This window comes from Meriones unguiculatus, chromosome 6 (assembly GCF_030254825.1).
Source record: "Meriones unguiculatus strain TT.TT164.6M chromosome 6, Bangor_MerUng_6.1, whole genome shotgun sequence".
In the NCBI taxonomy this organism is placed as follows: domain Eukaryota; kingdom Metazoa; phylum Chordata; class Mammalia; order Rodentia; family Muridae; genus Meriones; species Meriones unguiculatus.
In genome coordinates, this window is record NC_083354.1 from 9,410,597 (window position 1) to 9,434,474 (window position 23,878).

A 23,878-nucleotide genomic window follows, 5' to 3' on the forward strand; every position below is an offset into this window, starting at 1 on the left:
GCTCTCTTAGGTAGGCTCTTTGGAGAAGAAACAGGATAGAGATTCTGAAAATTGTTAGAGTAGAACCGCCCATAGGCTATATCACAATGAGATAGAAATAATGGCTGTGCCCCCTGTATGGCCCAGTTCAAACATTCCAGGGCATAGGCTTAAATGATCGTATTATTTATATATAATACATATGTTTTTAGGTAAGGAAGGTTTAAGTAAATACTAAATCTAAGCATGTACTACAGAGTTCAAGTTTTGCATAAGTTTACAGTGAAATTTTTGTAAAATCTTATGATTCCATTCAATGGAAATGGTAGGCTGTAGAGCATGATGTATTGGATACTATATTATAAATAGCCCAGTAGATATATTGCGGAAATGCCTAAAAGTTGACTTAAAAGCAACCGGGAGAAATTCTTGTGGTTTTGGTGGGATGAAGAGTGCTGATAGGCTAGAGAGACGTGGAGCCTGGGGGAATGTCCCAGAGGAAGAACTGATTTCTAGACTCCTCTACAGATGCCAGAAGTGTGGCCAAAGCAGGATAAGCCCAGCCACCTTCTTAATTCCCCTCTAGCCCAACGTTTCCACCCCTGTCTTTTGGAGCTTTCATTTTTATTTTGCTTCAGAAACACACTAAAAGTTTGGGAGATTCTTTCTGTGCATATGCTTTGTAACAAATTCACTGTCGGATTGTAGCCTACAAATTGCAAAGCTGGTAACACGAATGCATGTATTTCTCTATTGGTCTCCAGACATATTTCAGACAAAACTTCCAAGATTCTCCCCCCCCCAAGTTACCTTAAAATGTGTCTTTCCTCTTCCTCACTGTGTAATGGTATTGTGCTCCTTTTAAAAGTTTTTAAGTCTGGCTGCAGTTTTAATAGTTGCCGTGGCTAGGATTTTTTCCTTGTCATAACATTCCCTTTCTTGGTCTGTGGTTGTAGGGAACCCCAGGCTCTCCAGGAGTCACAGGACCAAGTGGGAAACCAGGAAAACCTGGAGACCACGGCAGACCTGTAAGTAGATGGCTTGCATGCTTACCACCTTCCATTCTCCTGTGGACATGGATAACGAGAACTCCAAGGCTAGGGCATATGCGGGTTATCTCAGCCATAAATATGTGGGAGCATCTGCTGAAAAGATGATAAACCCCAGGATTTGACTCAGGAATATTTCTGAAGGCCTTTCCCCCTCTGGCTGGGTCGCTATAATATCCTGGGATGAAAATTGTGGTCACTGGGTTTCTTTAAAAGGAGGAAGGGATTGTGAGCCAAGACACATTTTTTTCTGCACTGTATAAACACTCAGAGCCTCAGAGCTGGGTCAGCAAAATCATTCCTTTTATTTATAAATGGTATGCTGCTTAAGACATAAAAATACACGATCATGGAGCAGGGCGCCTTTGGCCTCAGTTTATGAATGTTAACCCTTTCATAGCACTACCTGGTGGCACCACTGCTTTCCTGTTTCGTAACTGAGGGTACTGGAGAGTCAGACCAGTATTCAAAGTATTTATCTGGGCCTAGAGAGATGGCTTGTTGGGTAAAAAGGATAGCCATGCAAGCATGAGGTTATAAATTTGAATTCCCAGAACACTTACAAAAGCTGGACATATAGCATGAGTTTCTGAAATCCTGGTGGAAGGAAGAGGTGGGAGGAAGAAATGGGAGAATCCCTGAAAGCTCTCAGGCAAGGTATCTGGCATCCACGTTGGCAAAACAGCAGAAACCTTGTCTCAAACATTGTGGGAGTTGAGGATGAACACTCAAGGCCATCCTCAGAGCTCCACAAGTATGCAATGGAGCACATGTGCATCTGTATATGCAAAAGCCCTCACAGCACATGTCCATGTGCACACAGAATTATTTATGAGGCTGAGGCTGTAGCTCAGTGGTGGGGTGCTTGCCTAGCATGTGCAAGGCTGTGTGTTCAACACTTGGCACAAAAAATAAACAAGAAGGCATAGATAAAGGAGAACTCAACCCCAAGTGGTCACCCCTAAACATATAAATGTATGAGAAGCATTAAATGGACTCAGTAGGGTGTGTGTGTGTGTGTGTGCAGCAATAATAATTGAGCCGGGATACATGAGAGGAGCTAAAGAGAGGAGGCTGAAGTGTGGTTATGGTATAAATATAGTATTCATGTGTCAGTTTCTCAAAAATTAAACAATCTAGGCCAACAACATATACAAAAGTTAAGTCAGAAACATTTCAAAAGAGCAAGAGATAAAAAAATACTACAATTTGCATAATCAATATTGGTATTTTCACAAAAAAATTTGTTTTTGTAATGAGGATGCTAAGCACAAGTTTTTCTTAATATGGCTATAATTCACCATATATTTATTTGGACCTCATATCTCAGCACAAAGAAGTGAGATAATCTAATTTTTTTTAAATCACATTCTGGCATCTGTATCACGAACAGGCTATCAAGAGCACAAATAGAAAGTAGAGGGGGCAGTTAAGAGAATATTGGAATATTACACTAAGCCTTGGCTTGGACTCAGCCATTCACGGGGCTGGTACAAGTTGGTTTAGCTGAAATAGTATCCCAACATCAGCTTTGTTAATGACTGGTATGTTCCTTTTGTAATGACAGTCGGCAGTTTGAAAAGACAGGAAGACAGGAAGTTCTTGCCCTCCAAGGATCTCTCCTGGACAGGGAGGGCTTCTGACTGAGTATGATGAAGACTGTGGTTGGTTGGATGTGAGGCGAATTAAGAAAGAAAGACACCTGTGTTCTTTCCTACCCAGTGTATAAACTAACCAGAGAAAGAGGGAGCTGACAGAAAGCTCTTTTCACTGGTTCTTATCGGAAAGGAATGGATATCAAACTTTTTGTGTATCCCATAATAAGCAGCTAAGGAACCATGGCAATTTAAGGTGTGATAGTTCAGAGGCAGTTTGAGTCCAAGAGCGCATAGTTCAGTTGCAAGTCTATGTGGTGGACGATACAGAGCTTTCACTAATTGTCTTTCTAAGGCTCACATCAGAGCAAGGCTTTGGAAGGGCCTATTTGGTGGGGTTTAGATTGTTTTTACAGAAGAGAGGAATGTTAGCGGTGTGGTTTTAAGCGTGATGCACCATTTTGCTGGTGAATCAAACAACAGACTCTGCCTTCTGTATCACTGTTGAGGCTTGTGCATCATTTAAGACTGGTGATTCTCAACCCATGGGTCGCCGCCCCCTTGAGAGTCAAATGATCCTTTCACAGACTTCACATATCCGATATTTATATTTTGATCCGTAACATTAGCAAAGTTACAGTTATGAAGGTAACTGTAAAAGTGAAAATAACAGAAAAGCAATCTTATGGTTGGGGGTCACCACAATCTGAGCAACTGTATTAAAGGGTCACAGCATTAGGGAGTTTGAGAGCCGCTGTTTTAGATCAAAGCTATCTTCCTGCTTCTAAAATGTTAAATTCCTGTGTTTCAGGGTCAATCTGGGTTAAAAGGAGAAAAAGGCGATAGGGTACGTATTTCTTAGACTTTGACTTAATTTTATTTCAGGTGTTAAACTTTGAAGCCTGAAACTACAGAAATAACATTTTAATGTGTTTTTTTTTTTTTTTTAATTTCATTAACCAGGGAGACATTGCTTCCCAAAACATGATGCGAGCAGTTGCAAGACAAGTCTGTGAACAGCTGATAAGCGGTAACTTATTGCTCACCATTTAAAGCAACTTTTAAAGTTAACTGAGGGGATAATCCAGAATGAGTCACAGAATTGATCAGAGATGTTTCGGGCTAATACTGTTCCATGCCTGAAGACGGAGCGCGGCCAAGCCTTGAACTCAGGGCCCGCCCTCCAAAGTTTCATCAATGCTTCTCTCACAGCACGGTCCTGAGGAACACATCCCTCAAAATTGCTTCATTTGCTTTGTTAGAAAGGAGAGTTCCTTGACCATGTTCTAAACACGGGAATTATTGTGCTTTGAAATGAGCTCCCCCCTCCCCCAATAATATATCTTTCAACATACATTTAACCAAAGTTCTCAGTTGTGGTAAAACCTGCGTGTTATTGCATTAGGTACCTAGAAAAATGACGTGCTGTCCTAATTTCAAAGGAGTTTTCTTTTGAGTGACATTATCTGACGCATTGGACGGCAATATATGTCAGAGCCACATCACGTTTGCACAGCTCTTATATTCATAATAAAGCTTATGGTTTGAGTTCAGCCTTTTGTGCAAATGGCCACGGGCCAAGAGGTCGCTTTGTGTGGCTGATGTGTCTTATTTTTATCATTTGTTCTGAGTGGAACACTCCCTGGAGAGGAGAGGAAAGGGGGCTAGGTTTCCTTCTAACAAGCCCTCTTTCTATTTACAGGCCAGATGAGCAGATTCAATCAGATGCTGAATCAGATTCCAAATGATTACCACTCAAGTCGTAACCAGCCTGGCCCACCAGGGCCCCCGGGGCCCCCTGGCAGTGCTGGAGCCAGAGGAGAACCTGGGCCTGGGGGGCGACCAGGATTCCCCGGCACACCAGGGATGCAGGGACCCCCTGGTGAACGAGGTGGGCCTTTCAGGCTTTCTGCAGACACAAAGGAAGGGCTTGCATGTGAGGGGACTTGGCAGGTCGGAAGCATTTGGAAGGCAGAATTTGGCAAGCTGCTTCAGTGCAATTTGGACAGTCCAGAAGAGCTGTCTGGGAGCTGCTTTTAGGGAACTTGCAGGGCACAGAGCTCTGTATCCCGGCAATAGGAGTGTGAGAAAATGGATGCTGTTTTCGGCAGATCTCAGTAGAGATATTTCTATCCACTGATTTTTTTTTCTCTCGTGTCTTGGCATAAGGAATCAGGCACAAGTCTCTCTAAGTGCTGTGACTGTGGCAAGAACGGAGCAGCAGCTGAGGGCATCTAAGCAGCCCAATGGCTTTTAGGTCTAAATTCTTTCTGTTCCTTCATTCGGGACCTGGCACTGGGTTTTGGATATTTGTTTGACTTAAATTTCATGGTAGATAAATGAAATTGAAAGGGAAAAAGGGGATTTTTTTCTACTTCCAGATGTTTCAGGCCAGTGGGTGCCTGCTTCAAGAGTTATGTAACCCTACTGTGTCATGGTGTGACTGCTTGCGCTCACACAGTTCCGAAAGTCTACCTGAAGGGCCCTCTCTGTTTTTAATTGCTATTTGACAATATATTATAGGCATAATTGTATCCTTCAAATAATTCCCCTCTGACGTTCAGCCAGATTTGTTTCTTGGCCACGAATCTGGAATTACACAAATGTCTAGAAAGAATTTGGCTTAAGGAGTAAACTTCTGGGAAAAATTAGGTTCTGTTTTCACTAAGGAAATGAGTTGCTTGAATTATTATTATTTAAGATGAAAAACTGTGTTTCCAGATAAAAATTTCCCATGCTTTTATTTTTCTTTTTTCTTTTCATTGTGTAGGTTTGCCTGGAGAGAAAGGAGAAAGAGGTATTGGGTCTCAAGGACCCCGAGGGCCGCCTGGGCCGCCAGGTAGGTTTGTTAAGATGTCAGGCTGGAAAAGCATGTTCAGCATGAGAAGCAAGTTCAGAATTTCAGCTTTGTACTGTCATGCATCTTTTAGCAAAAAGTTCAGTTTGGGTGTTCTTTGTGCTAAAGAGCCTGCCCTACCAGGTGTTTGCCAAACAGCTTTAGGATATGAATGCTACAGATGTAAAGAGCGGGCTACTTTCTCTTCGTAGGGACTCTCTTTGGAATGTTTTGTTTACTTTGTTCCCTTCAAATACTGTTGTACTATCGTGGGTTTTTTCCTAATATTTTTCAATGTGGGGTTTTTAGAGTGAGAAAAATTTAAAGGCGACACAAATTTTTATCGTAACATTCCTCTAAATGTTGCAAGGGAGCAGTAGCTGCTGTCCAGTTGTTTTATGCATTGTTTTGGCTACGTTGAAAATGAATTTTCTGTTTGTTTTATTTAAAGATTTAAAAAAATCTTTCTTTCTCCTTTGTTTCTTTGTTTCATTGATTCTTTGTTTTTTTTTTCTTTCTTTGTTTGTTTCTCTATCATCCATCTTTCCATCTATCCATCCATCTACCCATTCATCTATCCATCTAATCTAACCTATCTATCTGTCTATCTGTCTGTCTGTCTATCTGTGTGCATGCACATGTACACGTGGTGCATGTGTCCATGGTGTACATGCGGAGGTTGGAGGACAACTTGTGGGAACTGGTTCTCTTCTTCCACCACGTGGGTCCCGGGGACTGAACTCCGGTCGTCAGGCTTGGCAGCAAGCACCTTTGCTCACCAAGCCATGGCCCTGCCCCACATTTTTCTTCTTTTTATGAAGCTTCTGAATCCTTGCCCTGAAGGCCAACTCTGTGGTTAAATCTTCATGCTTATGTTAATTATGTTAAGTGCCACTTTATCCAGAAAGAATGTCACTTGCTTCACATGTACTAGAGACACGGACTAGAGACTCACTCACCTGGCTGCGTGATACAACCATTGCAGTCATGCGTGTCTCTGCGTGTAGTGAGAGCAAACAAGAGAATTCACAGATAATTTTAGCTTGGGTTAATTCTTGCTAAATCATTTTTCCTTCAATGAAATGGCTACAGTAGTGAGTATGCAGCTGCTGGCACGGATTCACCACAAGAAAGTTCTTTGGTTCATAGCGGGAATTTCTTAAGGAATTGTTTTCTTATCACGCACCGGTGAATAGCAGTCTAGTCTCAAGTTAGTGGAGATGTCGTTTGAGTCTTGGAGACTACGTGAGGTGTTTTTGACAAAAAGGAAGATGTATTTGTTTTTATGTCACACTAGGTCCACAAGGAGAATCCCGAACGGGTCCACCAGGGTCTACAGGTTCAAGAGGCCCTCCTGGTCCCCCTGGTCGTCCTGGAAACTCGGGTATCCGAGGACCTCCTGGTCCTCCTGGATATTGTGATTCATCCCAGTGTGCCAGCATCCCGTACAATGGACAAGGCTATCCAGGTATGTTGCCGCCATTGTAAGGACCCCGATTTCTCAGAAACATGGAGCCTAGGGATTTAAAGAAGCTAGAGTTAAGGATTTTGTGGAGCTGTCAACTTTTTCAGTTCTGTATTTTGAGTATGCAACAGTGTCGCTGACTTCCACAACCCAGACATTTTCTACTACTGGGATTTAAGTAAACATTTTCCTTCCTTTGTTTCTGGATTCACCAAATCTCTCTACAACTCTCTTGGGAGTTAAATGAATGCTACCAATTCATAAGTTTTTTTTTTTCTTTTTTTGAATTATTTTTGGAGTCTAATTTACATGCGGTAGCAAACAAACAACTGAAATAATTCACTGTCTCGCACCTGCCATGGAATTGATGCTTATCCAATCTGGAGCTTAATATTTTCATAATGTCGTTAATGAAATTCTAGTGTTGCACAGTTGTAGGCTGCAGAAACACCTTGGGCCTGACTTTGGGGGATGCGAGGTTTGTGGGGCATGTTGGTCTGAACAGAGACGATGCTTACGTTGTGATCAATGGTTACTTTTTCATTAGTGCACCCTCATGCATCTTGCAAGTTTAAAAATGCTGTTGATACGGTTTGCTACTAGCAAGTAGTGCATGAGTAGTTGAATATAGAAATATCTATATATCTATATATTTATGTGCATAATTTTGTATGATCAAAAGTAATAATGAATCCAAATGCATAGTTCCATGTAACCCATTCGTAAGATTATAATTTAATTGTTTGTAGAGCGTAAGATTATAATTTAATTCTTTGTAGAGCAAATTTAAATTATTCCTGACTAATGGCATATGTGAACTGAAAATATATGGATATATACATATATGTACTTTAACATTTACATAGATGGATATGTATATATAAATATATTTTGCATAGTAATTCAACTTTTAAAAACTATCATCTTTGACCTGTTTCAGGTTCCGGCTAACAAATTTTCTAAGTCTCCAGTGCTGCTTACAGTTTGAATACATGAAAATCCCGTTTCTGAGATGTTTGCGCACGTGCTTGTTAGAAAATGAGTCTGTATGGAAACCGGCTGCAGATGCGGTTAACGAACTGGGTTCGGCATCAGACAGGAGGGTGGAGACTAACCCGAATGACACAAAAGCAGTGATGTCAGCCCAGTGCTTTTCAGCAGTAACGTAGAGAACCACCTTTTAGAAAAGTTCCAACCCAGCTGTGAAGAGCCTTGGTTGCAAAGGAGGTGCCTAATAAGCTACTAACCAGCAGACGTACGCCATGTTAAGAAAGACAACTAACCTGGTTGAAGAGAAATGTCCTGTGTAAATAATAAACTAATTGTGGCCTGTACATGATCTGTATGTGATCCCATCTACTAAAAATCTCGTAACAACCCAACAACCCGCTTGTGCACCGAAGCCTGTCGGCTGCTTGCTCTTGGCAGTAATAACAGTGAACACGTCTGCTCCCCTCTGGCTTGTCAGCAGTGTGTCTGAGTTCAGGGCATGTGACGTCTCAGTATTCTGTGCGTGTACGCGCATGTGGGTTTTTTTTTTTTAACTGCAGTTTTTCAAACCAACGTTTAAAGTCCCCCGTCCTTCCTGTGTGGCTGTGGGCACGCGTTCCTCACCCACTGGCTGTAACCGTCTGTGTGAGCGACACGGCCACAGGAGACACCGTGGACTGTAGAAAACCTGGTGTCAGCTTCTTTTGCCCTGAGTTCAGTCTCTAGGTATCAATACTCTTCATGGCCCCAGCTCTCTGAGTTGTCTTTTGACCTGAGGAGTTGGAAGTCACCAGCAGTCACTTAGGAATCCGCTAAAGCTCCTACCTACGTCCTGTGTTTACAGTTCTTTGGCCCAGTTTCCGATCCTTCCTAGGCTTTGTGCAATGGTTGTATTTATTGCTGAATCTTTGAAGGTGTCTCCCGCCCGCCCCACACCCCTGCTTGTCTGATCACCAAATTCTCTCAGCACATGTGCACATGAAACATACTCGGAACACTGTTATAACACAATGCTCCTGTTGACGGTCGTGAGATTAAGCGCCGTCGCCTTAGGTGATGGCTTAACTTTTGCTGTGTATGTGTGTGTACCTTCCAAGTCATGCCATAACTGTAATGTTGAATCGGACAGAGCCTTATGTGCCCGAGGGTGGGGCCTACCTGCCTGATCGCGAGCCCTTCATCGTGCCTGTGGAGCCCGAGAGGACAGCAGAATATGAGGATGACTACGGCGCCGACGAGGCTGAACAGGAGCACCCTGACCACAGGCGCTGGCGGCGAGCCCTGCGCCCAGGCCCTGGCCAGTGAACCTGAGCCCCCACGTTCACTGAGGTGGGAGGTGTTGGGCTTCTCTTTGACAGGTCAGACAGAGCAGCAGCATACATCATTTCTGTGACATTTTCTCCACGTTGCTTCATCCACGAGTGCTCCTCTCTGATGGTAGAGAACCTCGTTTCTGCAGGCAGCCTAGCTCGCAACAGTCTTGTAGACATCTTTGCCTTTGCAGTTCCAATGCTCACAGCACAAGCCATTCACAGAAGCTGCACGGAGACAACGCGCCCAGGATGCTGGGCCGAGGCAGCCAAACTTCTAGGTTAAGCAGCAAGCCCTGGAAACCAGAGCAGCTGCGTATTCAGAAAGGGCCTATATCATTCGTAGTACTAATCTGCAATCCAATCACATCTCATTTCCAGTCATTCCTGTCCTAAAATCGAAAAGGAGGGAACACCAGCGTTTTACATTTCTTTCCTTCTTCCTGTCATGCATTGGGGCACAGAATGCGCTTAGTCTTTTAACAACCACAGACCTTAAGCCACATAGCCCAAGTTATTCTATCAACTGGATACTGTTCCATATCGCTTTAGCGCCCTTGTTTTGACACACTAACATTTATGCCAAATTGCAGATTATTCTGCAGAAATGGAATTGCATGTTTGTGTTGTATATTTAGAATGAACTTTTTGCAGAACATGTTTCTTAGTTATCAAAGCAGTTGGAAATGTTTGCAAGACTATGAACATAGAATTGCTGCTTTTATATTTTAACTGCAGATTGTGAATTTCACTGCCTTATATTATTTATTTCTCAAACAAAAGAGGCATTTTTCAATAAAACTACTGAAAATTTGACACAGTTGTGGTCTTTTTCTTTGGGTCCTTTTGGTCTTAAGTGGTTGTTACAACAAACAAATTCACATCCTTGGATACGATTACAAATATTGCTAATCCTGTTAAATTATGCTAAATAACTTTAAATTTTTAATGCTACAGTGAAGTCATTGAATACAGGGGTGAGAGCCCTAAAAAAAAACCCAGCAGATTCCCAAGGTTTTATTAGGAATGTAGAGGATGTGTGGGCTGGTGGAAAAATAATGAGGTATCCTAGGAGACCCCAAACAACCAAATAATCTACAGCCCACACGATTTTGTATGCATTTAATTACTTTTCTATACTTTGCCCAATAGCAAATTTAATTGCAAAGAGGAAAATTCCTTAATGGAAAAATGTAATTTAGGCAAACCTTTATTTTCCACTTAAAAATGCAATAAAAGCATCCTAAATATCAAAGAAAATGATATAAATGTCTGTTTGAAAAAAAGCCAACATCAGTTGATGAGCAAGGGGTAGTGGAACAAAGTTTTTCATGGGGCAAACATGGATTAAATTCTCTTTGGAGTCTGAGACTGAAAAGCACAGATAATACATTAGTGGATATCCGCTAAGAGGTTCTGAGTAGCTTGCTAACTGGTAGCATTTGTCGCTCACTCTCGACTCTTCTCTAACATTTGAAAGCCAGAGCAGAACATTAAAGTTAATCCAGCCCCTCCCCTCTTTCGTTGTGCTGTTGGGAGAACTGGACAGAGGAGGCTCACTCCATCTTTATTTGTTTGAAGGCAGATGCTTCCTGCTTCCCCTCACCCCCGAATTCCTTAATATTTATTCTCTGGGCAGGAGCTTTCAAACCTCAAAGATCTCCCAACGCAGTTTCTGAATCATTTGTGGTTTAGATGTTCCTTGAAGAGCCCTTATGTTAGGAGTTTGAAGATGGGTTCCTCGTGTCACACACAGACTCAGTGGGGTCACAGCCCACTGGAACACAAAGTAATGATTGAGTAGATGTGGGTTTGGTCCATGAGGCTTGTGATGCACTGTCTCATCACTACCTTCTAGTTTGCTCTGGGAGAAAGGACTGGGGGTCAAGTTACTCCTGAGAAGACAATTAGTAAGGATTTAGGATACATGTGTTCTTTATTGAAACTAAAATTTTTCATATAATTCCAATACATGTAATTTTAATTTTCTTAATACATTCTGTTACTAATTATTTTTAGTGAGCTCAGTCTTAACAAATCTTTATTAACTGTGCACATACTCAGTGTATGCTCAGAAGATAGTCTGAGTATAAACACTAACAGAAAAGTCAGACATGTGGGTGCTAATTTATTTATTTAAACTCTTTTTGGAAGACAATGCAGTGCAACTTAAAAGATATGCTCAGTATTCTTTCAATATAAGGACATTGTAGCATCCAGTGATGTCTACTTTGTATTTAGAGATGAGGCTCCACTGTCAAGAAGACAGCCTGGGATTACCATAGCTGCAGGTCATTATGTCTAGTGAGGTTTACAGTGGGAAAACAGTATTTACACAGATCCTAACTCCTGAATATTTCACACAGAATATTTTGTATAATAGAACTAACAATTTAGTGAACGTAGCGGTAGGTTGTACATACATTTTCTTAAATATGTGAGCATTCAAGCATTCATTTTGATCTAAAAAGAATAGTACTGTTTACTTACATGTTATTTTCTATACAAACAAGGTCAATGTAACTTCCCTCAACATTTCCTATTTGCTGGACTTGATTAAGCACATAGGATCTTTTCCCTCTTGGTTTACATGTTCACTATAATTTCTTCATCAATGAAGAGAGCTTGGATTCAGCAGTCATAAAGTGATATAAGTGCTTCAGAAAAACTAACCACTTTTGCAAAGAACTGTTGCCAGTTGTACTGTTTCAAGGACAAGGCAATATTGGCTTCTGGTAGGCTGCCCAAGTTACAGAACCACAGGTCTTCCCTTTTCTTTTTTTTTTCAAGGAAAGACATGTACTCCCTGTCTCCAGCTCCAACGCCTAGCCCAGTTCTATGCCAGTGTTCAGTTGTGCGTCCCTCACAGCCACAGGGCAGGCTCCATGTTCATGAGCAGCTGGCCATCCCAAATCCAAAGCCATTTTTTTTTTCTTTTTAAAATTAATCACTTTGCATCTTGATCATAGCCCGCTCTCTTCTCTCCTCTGGGTCCTACCTCTCTTCCTCTCAGTTCCCTCATCCTCCCTTCCCTAATCCTCAGATAATGGGAGTCCTCACCTAACCACTCACCACCCCAGCTCATTAAGTCACATCAGGACATCTTCCCCTGTGGTGTGTTTGTGTGTGTGTGTGTTTTTGATCAAAAAAGTAGACAACAGAGTCCATGTCAGAGATAGCCCCTGTTCCCCTTACTACTAGGAAATCCACACGAAGCCTGACCTGTCCATATGCTACATTTGTATAGGGGGTGTAGGTCCAGTCCATGGATGGCCCTTGTTTGGTGCTTCAGTCTCTAAAAGCCCCTCTGGGAGCTGGTTTATTGGCTCTGTTGTTCCTCTTGTGGAGGTCCTGTTACCTCCAGGTCCTTCTATCCTTCCTCCCACTTTTCTCCAAGCCTCCCTACATTTCACCCAATGTTTGGATGTTAGTCTCAGCATCTGTTTTGATCTGCTGCTGGGAATAGCCTCTCACAGGACAGCTGTGCTAGGCTCCTGCCTTGTTCCTTCTCTTCAGCCACTTCTGCTGTCTACACCATTTTGTTTTTAAAGAGAGAAGTACATAAAAGTTGGATGGGTAGGGAAAGGATCTGAGATCTGACAGGAATTGAGGAAATAATATGATCAAAATATATTGTGTGAAATTTTCAAAAAATAAAAAAAAAACATAAAAATGTTTCCCAGGCACCTCAAACTTAAACACATTTATTAGGATTAGGTTCAGATATAATTGAAAGATACAAAATAACTGGTTTTTAGAAGAAATTCCTTGGACCCTAGATATGTAATCTCAGCTATTTGGGAGGCTGATGAAAGGAGATTATAAATTCAAAACAAGTTTGAGAAACCCAGTTGGTCTCTGTCTTAAGACAAAACAAAATAATAAAATAAAATGGCTGGATATCTAACTCGACAGTAACATTCTTGCTGGTATAGTAAAGCCATGGGTTCAGTCCCTAGTCCCAGAAAAAAAAAATCATTGCCATCACAATAAAATTCTACTTTATTTCTTGCGTGTAAGAAGACATAGACTCATGCTTTTATATTTTACTGCCTTTTGTGGTTGTCATGGTCAAATTAAGTTAATGGTCCATGAGAGTTAATAGAGCTATAATTATCATGCCCATATTTTCCAGAATGAGAAAGAGGAAAAATAAAACATCCTTCATTCTCAATGCATATTTCTTGAAAGCTGCAAGTGAAAAGCACACTACATAAATGTAGCTAGAAGTCAGTTTTCTTTTTTTCAATATCTGCTGCTAGTTAAAAAATGGCAGCTCTATTACTATAAGTAAAGAATGACAACTCAAGTCATCTCAAGGCTTTGGTTTTGGACACAAAGTCCAAATTAGAATGTATATTCTAAAGCCTGATTTCCCTCATTTTCAACAGCAGTTACCCATTTAGTCAAGATGGAAATGTAAGTCATTGGTAAGTCAACCAAAGCCATATAGTTTTGTCACACTGTTTATGTTGTAGTCACATTGTTAATTCAGTAGGTATCCCTGGGAGTGGTCATAATTTACTTTTCTCTGAAGAAAACCCTGGTATCTTCTGGAAGATTTCAGCATTTCTGTTGGATAATAAGTTCAACTATCAATCATTTGGACTTAATTTCAATCAATTTTCTTTTCCTCAAACTTGGCTACTCAATCTTTCCAAGATATTAATACAAATTTGTTATACACTGTCATCTCTTTAAAAATCACTATTTGAGGCATTTTGTCCTAAAAAGTTCTTCCTCATTATCTGCTAAAATGCTCCCAATGCAGTTATCCTTTGATTTTTGTCATAACACCTGTCACAATAAACCTTCTTGCTTTCCTTGTCCTTCAGCCCCTCCTTGTCTTCACTTGATGTTTCTCAGCTTGCTGTCTCATACTATAGTAACTTCATATCCTTAGCTCAGGGACACAATAATTTCATTTTTGTTTGGCCATTGTCTTTAGTTATGCTTAGTTACCATTATTCTCTTAGAATTCTATTGCTGTTTTATTTTTTTCAATGCAGTTTATTCAGAAACCTTGAACAATCATCTGACCCTGGGGAAAGCCAGCCCACAGCTTAAATAGCCTCTGGGTAGCCAACCCCAGTGTGCCACGTGGGCAATGCAGATAGGTCCACATACATGGAAGCAAGCCAGATCCTCAGCCTTAGCCAAATGTGGAGTTGTTCGTGACAGAGAGCACTCACCATCAGGAAGGTGGAAGGTGGAAACCAGCTCCATCTTTAAGGCGAGGCATTACGCAGCTCTCTACAGTTCCCCCTTTTTGTTTTAGACGCATCAGGCAAGAGTAGAGGTCTGATCTCTGATATTAGAAATAAATTGGGACTTTGTACTGATGTTCATAAAAAAAAAAAAAAGAAGGAAGGAGAGGAAGACCTCCCCTATCAGTGGACTTGGGGAGGGGCATGCCTGAAGAAAGGGGTGGGAGGATGGGATCAGGAGGGAAGGAGAGAGGGGCTTATTGGGGGGATACAAAGTGAATAAAGTATAATTAATAAAATTTTTTAAAAAATTACCCCGAAGAGTAAATAATAAAGAGTGTACATATTTTAAGTGGAAAAAAAATTCTATTGCTGTGATAAAACACCATTACTAACTTGGGAAGAAACCATTAATTTCATCTTACAACTATTAGGTTACACTCAATTATTGAGGGAGATCAGGGCAGGAACCCGAGGCAGAAACCTGGCGATAACCACGGAGGAATGCTGTTTAATGTCTTGTTCCTCATGCCTTGCCCTTCCCTCTGTCTTATATATCCCAGGAATACCTGCTCAGGAGTAGCACTGCCTACAGTGGACTGGACCCTCTTATGCCAATCTTTAATAAAATGTCTCACATACTCCCCATATGCCAGTCTGGTAGGGGGATTTTCACTGTTGATGTTCCATCTTTCCAACTGACTACAGCTTGTGTCTAGTTGATAAAATACCAACCAGGAAAATTGCCTCTCTTCAAGTTGATACATCAATATACCTTTCTTCTCTTGATTATTTCTATGATTTCATATTAATATCAATATCTCAATAAAAACACATTTCAAGTTTTAAAAGTCCCACAGTTTTAAAAACTTCAAACATTTTAGAACTTTAATCTCTCTAAAATATATAGCCTATGCAAAACTTAAAGTCTCTGTAAAATTCCATATGGGGAGAGACAGATACAATTAAGGACCATGAAGATTAATATGCAAACCTAATAGAGTACAAGCTTCCCAAAATACATACACATATGAAGTCAATTGCCTTCAAACTTCAAATAAGGGGGATGGCGGAGATGCAGAGACCCAACTGGCCATCTCTTGTCAGAAAACAAAGCTTCAAGTACTGGGATTCTGTTACTTTTAATTGAGTTGGCCAAATGGATCCCATTGGAATCTCCAAACTGCCCAGGTTATTGTCAAGAGTAGAGGCTGCTCTCCACAAACCGATTGGCAAGGCTCCACTGCTGGACAACATCTACAGAACTCATTGAACATGGAGAAGTCCAGCTTGTGCCCACCTAGAGACTTTGCTACTATGTTCTAGTGTCTTTGGCACAGAAAGGTACTCTGCACCCTACCAACAGAGACATATAAACACCAAGCTAGCCACAGACTTTCCGATCTACAATAGTGTCTTGTCTGCAAGAAACGCTAGGTGGCATAAAGCTTGTGGGAATAACCAATATCTGATTTGACATAAGACTACTCTGCAGGCTGAAACCCAGACTCAACACTGGTTGGATGACTAAGAATCAGAGACTCTATAGACTATGGATCTAGAGTAAAATTAAATACTATTGGTCTAAACAACAAACAAACAAACAAAACCACATTATGGAATTTGTGACCCCTGGAGAAAGAACATGGACTTAATCCAATTATAAAGAAAAGATACTGATTAGCTGCTAGCAGGATGAACAATCTTTGTTCATATTTGAGACTGTTGTGAAAGAGGAGTCTGGGGAAGGATATTTTAAAGGCAAAAACCACAAGAAGATCTTCAATACCTGTGCAAGCAAGAACAAAAATTGATCTGTTATGCCCAGTTTAAGTGGTTAAGCAATCTTCAGGTATCTGTGTAAGCAAGTTACAGAAGAAAAAAAAAAGCAGTCAGTCATATCTTAACAAGTATATAGTCACTGTTGTAATATTTGGGTGGGGTCACTGAGTCAGGGTTACAGGAAACTTACCTTCTAGGGACTGCAGTCAGAGAGAAATGGACAGTGGGTACCAAGATAGATGGAGTTTCTTTAGCCATCACAGTAGCAATAAAATGACTCCTAATAATTCATTTTGTTACACTCATAGACCAGTACCTTGCACAGCCATCATCAGAGAAGATTTCTTTTGTAGCAGAAGGGAACAGATATAGATGAATAACCAGACATTATGCAGAGAGTGAAAGCCCTTGGAACATTCATCCCTAAATGAGATGTCGCCATCAAATCCCTCCCCTCAGGGCTCAGAGAAACCTTCAGAAGAAGAGGCAGAAAGCATAAGAGCTAGAGGGAATGGAGGATACCAAGAAAACAAGGCTCCCTAAAGCAACACGATGAAAGCTGATATGAACTCACAGAGAAAGATACAAAATGCACAGGGTCTACATGTGTCTGCACTAGGTCCTCTGTGTGTGTATTATGGCTTCCAGTTTAGTGTTTTTGTGGAATTCTAGGTGTGTGAATGCATGAGTATGATTCTTGTGCCTTCTCTTGGGCTCCTTTTCTTCTGCTTGTTTGTCTTGTCCAACTTCAATGTGAGAAGTTTTGTTTATCTCATTATATTTTATCATTTATGTTGTATTATTATCCCCTAGAAGCCTCTTTGCTTTCTAATGAGAGTAAGAAAGATAGTGGATCTGGATGAGAGGGGATGTGGGGAAGAACTGGAAGGACTAGAGGTAAGGGAAGCCATTATCAGGATACGTTATGTGTGAAAATGCCAAGAGCCATTCTTTTAAAGGAGTTCAATTGGCATGTAGGCTTTCTGGAAGGTAATCTGGTCTTTTGCAAGGTCTGTACCATGATGAACCCCAAGAATTGCTTCCAGCCTCTGACACCCCTTTTTTTTCTGTGCTGCTGCATCTCTAAAAAAATCTGTCATTGTGAGAACCATCAGTTTCTGGGTATTTACCCACTCTGATTGAGCAAATGTCCTATGGGATCTCTATGAAGATATGCTGCTGTTCAGGTTAATTAATCCCTGATTATGGAATTCCTGATTTGATTTAAGCAAATTTAGAAGTTAAATCATTTTAGAACTTCCAAAACCATTTTGGAAGTTTATGGCTGCAATAAATACTTTTGTGGACCTCCATATGCCTCAGTAGGAAACAGGCTTGAGGCAGATTTGTGGCTTCAGATAAACTTTAAAGATGGCACCATGAATCCTGGCATATACCATAAATATAGGCAACTTGGTTTAAGCTTCCCATGAACCCAAAATATAATTGGGCTGCCAAGAAATGTCTTAATTAAGTACAAACCTTAATGTCAAAATATACAAACTGTTTCCTTTTAATTCCTTTTACCTTGTCAGCTAATGGCATAATATATTGTCATTCTAAGTTCACTTTGTATTTTTGAATGAAAGACAGATAAAATGATTGTCCTGAACTCACTAAAAACTGAGAGATAGCTGGGTAATGTATAGCTAGGCCACTCCTAATTGGAAAGACTTATATTCTTGTAACTCCTTGGACCTTATTAATGTTTAGGCCTTGTCAATCTTGTTGTGCTGAACTCACCATGAACTTATGTAATGGCTATATAGATAAGAAATGTTTAGTTTTAATGAAAAAACTTGTAACCTGTTGTATTTTAGAATTCATCTGTTTTTGTGATTAATTGCTCTTTTGACTATGAAGTAATTCTTTTTTTGTAATGTAATTTTATTTCTATATTTATCCATCACAATTTATTCACTTTGTATCCCCACTGCAGCCCTCTCCCTCGTCTCCTCCGAGTGCCACCTACCCTCCCTCTTCTCCCCCTATCCTCCTCCCCTAGTCCCCTGATAGGGGAGGACTTCCTCCCCTTCTATCTAACCATAGCTTATCAGGTCTCATCTAGGCTGACTGCATCACCTTCCTCTGTGGCCTGGCAAGGCTGTGCCCCCCAGGGGGGGATGATTAAGGAGCCAGCCACTGAGTTCATGTAAGAGACAGCCCCTGTACCCCTTACTAGGGAACCCACTTGGAAATTGAGCTGCCATGGGCTTCCTCTGAACAGGGGGTCTAGGTCGTCTACATGAATGATCCTTGTTTGGAGTATCAATCTCTGTAGTCCCCCCTGGGCCCACTTTATTTTGGCTCTGTTCTCCTTGTGGAGATACTGAGTCCTCCAGGTCTTTCTGTCTCACTTTTCTTCCATAAGGATTCCATCATTTTGCCCAAAGTTTGGCTATGAATCTCAGTATCTCCTTCAATAACCTGTTGGATAGTCTTTCAGAAATCCTCTGTGGAAGGCTCCTGTCATGTTCTTTGTCTTCTACTTTGGATGTCTATCCTGTTTGCCTTTCTGAATGAGGATTAAACATCTTCCCTGAGGTAATTCTTTTTTTCTGAGGTATAGAGCTTAGTCTCAGAAGTATAAAAAAATGTGACTAGACAAATAGTGTTAAAGTTAACATTTTTAACTTTATTTACCTTTTCCTCTTGAATGCTTGTGTATGTCAGTGGTCTATTTTCTATCACTCTCTTCTTTCTTATTTTCCTATAGATTGACAAATAGTTAACAGACCCAGGGCTCTCCCATCAGCCCTCTCAGATAGCAGGCATACTTTCGCCTACCGGAGATCTCCACAAAGAGTCTTATCTACAGATCCGAGAGCCTTCTTTTATAATCCTTTGCAGTTCTTGGCTAGAATCCACTTTTTATATCCCTGGCTGCAGAAAAAAGTGGTCAGTTCAAGTTTTCCCCATTATCCGCAGCACTGACAGTCTCTACCCTAGAGAAGAAATCCTGGGCTCCCTCTCCTCCTCCTCCTCCTCCTCCTCCTCCTCCTCCTCCTCCTCTTCCTCCTCCTCCTCCTTCTCCTCCTCCTTCTTTCAGTTGTCTGTCTCCAGCCATCAGCTAGGTAACCCAAGAGATAAAGCAAAACCTAAAGAGATAAAGTGAAGTGAACGCTGGATTTTGCATCCTGTTCCAGATTCTCTCCTGGAATTGCCAAAACTAAAACATTGGCACAAAAAAGTCTTATTTTCAAAAAGACAAAAGAGAAACCTGTCAAAATATCTCTAAGTAGCTTAGGCCTATGACTAACCAAAATGTGATTCTCTACCAGTTAAAAAAATAGCAAATTAAATAAAAAAAATTGACATATATATTTTAAAAAAGCTTCAAAGTATCTCTACAATATCTAAACTCTGTCAACTGTGGACTCCAAATTCAAGTTCAAAGTTTAACAGTGGAAGCACTTCAGTGCTTAATATCTGGAATTCCCTCATTATTTCCTGGGTTCCACACAGCTTTGGCAGTTTCATTTCTCTGGCTCTGCCATCTGAAGCACACAGTGGTTGCTTCTAGGCTTAGGCCAATGACACTCAATAGCTGTTGCTGTATTTAGTGATCCCCTTGTACTGGCATCTCCAAAATTCTGGGGTCTTTGTTGTAACTGGGTTGTAGTTTTACCGATAGACTCTCCTGACCTTTCTTCAGGAACTCTGAATTGGCCACATGGCACCAAGCACCAACTTCTCTCCTTGACACTTTCAATTCTGTGGCTTCTATTGCAACTGGGACTGCTCCTTTTTAAAAGGTCTCTTACTACCTCTCACAGTGCCACGCCTCAGCTGCTGTCCATGTCTTTAAAACTAGCACTACCTAGAAAACTCTTATACAATACTAAGTCTGGTTGCCAGAAAAAAGTACAGCCTTGGATCACAACTTCTGTGTGCTGAAGAAACACTTCACAGAAGAGTTTGATCTTCACAGAAGATCAATGATGTTGATCTCTCTTTCTCTCTCTCTCTCTCTCTTTTTTAGAAAAAATAATTTTTATACAAAAATGTTTCATACAATCTATTTTGGTCGTATTTGTTCCCTTAACTTGACTGTTTCCAGATTCTTTCTGCCCCCTTAGCCACCAACTCCATGCTCTTTCTCTCTCTTTTATTTTTTTCTTAAAGAGGTTAAAACAAAGCAAAACAAAACACCCAACAAAAATCAAAACAAACCAAAACCAAAAAACCAAACCAAAGAAAACAAAAATACAAAAACAAACAAAACAACCACCAAAAAATATGTTGTGGGTGCTGGCCAACTACTTATGGAATGAGGCCTGCTCTGGAGTGTGGTCGATAACACTAAGTGAAAATTCATTGTAGAAAACCAATTTTCCCTTTTCCAGAAGGTACCAATTGCAGATGGTTTCTTGGTTAATGTGGGACTTTGTGACTACTCCTCCTTTTCCATGCTCTGATTTAGTATGTTTTGAATCTGTGCAGGTCTTGTGTATGTTGACACAGTGTGTCTGAGTTTATGTGTGTATCATTCCACTTCTGGATGACATTGTTTCCTTGGAGGAATCCCCCATCTCTGGCTCTTACTATCTTTCCACATCCTCTTCTACATAGATATCTGAGTCTTGATCTGAGGAGATGGATAAAGACATCCCATTAAGGACCGAGTACTAGAGTGTCTCTTACTCTCTCTGCACGTTGTCCAGTTGTGGGTCTCTGCAAATTTCCATCTGCTGCGATGAGAAGCTTCTCTGATGAGGTTTAGGCAGTATATTGATCTATGGGTAGAACAATATATCATTAGGAGTCAATTTATGACTGTGTTACCTTAGTAGAATAATAGTAGTAGATTTTTCCTATAGGGCCCATGGCCTATCTAGTCTCAGGTTCTTAGCCACTTTGCCAGTGTCAGAAATGGACCTTAAATCTAATTTTAAAGAAGTTATTAGTTGTACCCATAACATTCACGCCACTACTGTACTAGTATATTGTATAGACAGGTCAATGCTGTAGGTCACAGGGTTTGTAGCTGTATGATAATGATGATTACTTCGCTCTTCTGGTATGCAGAGTACCTTGCAGCCCCATGAGAGCTAGTCAGCTGGGCTGGACCTTCTAGTTGGGCACAGTTCAATTTCTTTATGTTTGATGACATAAATAAGTTATATCCTTAGCAACAGGGCCTTACTGTTAGATTATTGAGAGTAGCCAATAGCCTGTGATGTTGGGGGAAGGGAGTCTATTGGGTTATTTTGACCAAGGAACCAACAATAAGTTACCCATTCCTGGCACTGGAGGCTTTACTTGATGGCATAAGAGGTCTAGTCGGAACATTGTTTCCCCATTACATGGTGACTCCATCTAAGCCTCCTTGTCAAGTCACATGAACAAAAATTCTCCTTGAATGGCCATTCTGTGCCTTGTTGAGTTTTATTTATTCACACCATTGAATAAACACGTATGTGAGTTAGCTCAGAGTGCCTACTGTGTCAGAGATCACCACTGTGGAATACCATGCCTGTCATGTAGGCATCCTTCAATCTCTGTGAGCAAATTTCCTTAGACTCTCCTTGACATGACTCACTTCAGGGGAGGGTTTGAATCATCCTTATGTGGATGGGCAAAGCCACAGCTCTTCCCTAAAACAACGATTACTGGCTTCAGCAGTTTCTTGGCTCTCATCTTTCCAGATATAGGTTATGGTGGTGATGGAAAGATTGTTTCTAATGGTAGAGTTGATTGCTCCAATTCCTGGAAGTTCTCTGGGACCTTGCTTCATGGTTTTCTTTAGAATGTAGATGGTCAGTAATTGTTGTTTTCCTAGCCTTTTGCCATGTTTTGAGTCAAGAGTAAAAGTTCTAGTGTGCAACAAAATAAACCTAACTCTCTGGCTCCTTTACCCTCCTGCTATACCTGTGAATCTATAACTGCATGCATCCATTTCCACTTTCCCTTGACTGTGGCTGTGCTACAACTAACAGCTTTGAGTTCCTGTTGCCTTGACTTTCCTGCCATGGTGAGCCTGGAATTCTGCACTTTTTTTTTCAGAGTGTATTATCACACTAACAGAAATGAAATGAGGACAGAATGTAACCCATACTTTTACAAAGACACAAAAATGGCAGTGATGTCCAGCACCCTTATTCAGGAGAAAATGCGATAGAAAAAGCCATCACCTGGTATATCACTTACCTAAATAAGATGACTGTAATAGAAAAGTGTTGACAAGGACAGGGAGAAAGCAGAACCATCATACTGTGAATATAAAACAACCTTGAAGCACACAAAATAATTTACAACAGCTTGTGTCATGGAAGTAGTATTAAAGGCATGTGCAAAAGGCATGCATTTGCACAATTTAAGTATGTGACTTACAGCTCAACAAAGCTGTACCGTAAAAACAAAACAAAAGAAAAAACAAAAGGAGAGGACCTGTACCTTAGTCTGGTAGAGACACAAAGTGTTAATAGACTTCCATGAAAAAGTGAGTACAGTGTTAAATAGTGTGTGTGTGTGTGTGTGTGTGTGTGTGTGTGAGTATGTGTGTGTTTGGTGTTTGGAGTATATGTGTGTTTGAACACGTGGTGTAGGTGTGTAAGCACATGCAGGCACACTTGGAGGTCAGAGGTTGATGTTGGCTGTATTCCTCAATGGCTTCCTTCTTGTATTTTGAGACCCAGTCTTTCATTGAACCTGGAGATCTGTTTTGGTTAGGCTGGGTGGCGGCCAAGCTTCTGGGATCCACCTGTCTACACCCTGCCTCTCTTGCCACCACTGAGTTTATGGATGCCCATTGGCAAGACTGACCTCTAAATGTGTATTGAGGATCTGAACTCAGGTCTCTTGTTTGTGCAGCAAGTGCTTTATCAACTTAGCCTCCTCTCTGTCCCTCACTTTCAGGGTCTGGGGTTCTGACTTTTCTAAACTTCTGCAGATTCTAGACTTACTTCCTGTCTAATGGAGTTTTTGAAAAATTTAAAATCCTACTGTGGATCTCTACCGAAATTGAATTTTTGAAAATAATTTGATTGGGCAAATAGGAAAGAATCTTTGAAAGCACCAGCGCTCATGGAAAGGAGGTTGTTAGAACTGCAAGGAAGTAAGTGAAGGACTGTCAGAGGAAACACAGTTCACTTGTTTCCCTAGAGCAATGCCAGGGCAGACACTGTGTGGACAAGAGCTCGAATCCAGTGATTTTGTCATTGAGAGGACATTTTTTTTTTCTAATGGGGGACATGCTGCAAAGAAATGAGGATCACATTCAAACTTGTAAGATGGGAAGAAGGCTCAGCAGATAGAGGTGCTGGTTGCCAATTCCTGAGTTGAACCTCCAGAACCAACATGGTAGAAAGTGGGGAATTTCAAGACTTCTGACCCCGACCCTGACACATACACACTGAATGAATGTAATAAAAAGACAAACAAACAAACAACCCCCATCACAAAAGACAAAATAAAACGAAACAAAAACCAAGACAACAAGACCTTGGGAAATGGCAGCGCATAGGTATTTGGAAAAACAAGTACATTATGCTCTGTGAGCCATACAAGTTCCACGTTCCAGCTCTGTAGTACCTCTGTTTACAAAAATATGCAGAAGATAGAAAAAGAAGTTGGGTATATAGTGTAAAAAACATAGCTAGGAAGTGCTGTGGGGGCTGGAGAGACACAGAGACATCTGGGAGGTAGGAAATTCTGTTAGGAGGG

General features: G+C 40.9%; 1 protein-coding gene across 5 annotated transcripts in view; it reads left to right on the forward strand.

The window, feature by feature from the left end:
- The window catches only part of Col12a1 (collagen type XII alpha 1 chain), a 114,918-nt gene extending 104,878 nt beyond the window's left edge, over positions 1–10,040 (forward strand). For 3 of the 5 annotated variants that reach the window (XM_060384709.1, XM_060384710.1, XM_060384713.1), the window contains 7 exons: positions 936–1,007; positions 3,435–3,470; positions 3,587–3,653; positions 4,326–4,514; positions 5,394–5,462; positions 6,757–6,927; positions 9,044–10,040. In XM_060384709.1, the coding sequence (XP_060240692.1) occupies positions 936–1,007; positions 3,435–3,470; positions 3,587–3,653; positions 4,326–4,514; positions 5,394–5,462; positions 6,757–6,927; positions 9,044–9,219 (780 nt within the window). In that variant the 3' untranslated portion in view covers positions 9,220–10,040. Of the gene's footprint in view, positions 1–935; positions 1,008–3,434; positions 3,471–3,586; positions 3,654–4,325; positions 4,515–5,393; positions 5,463–6,756; positions 6,928–7,864 lie in introns of all 5 variants that reach the window. The other 2 variants (XM_060384712.1, XM_060384711.1) reach the window with 2 other exon arrangements.
- Positions 10,041–23,878: the final 13,838 nt, after the last annotated feature.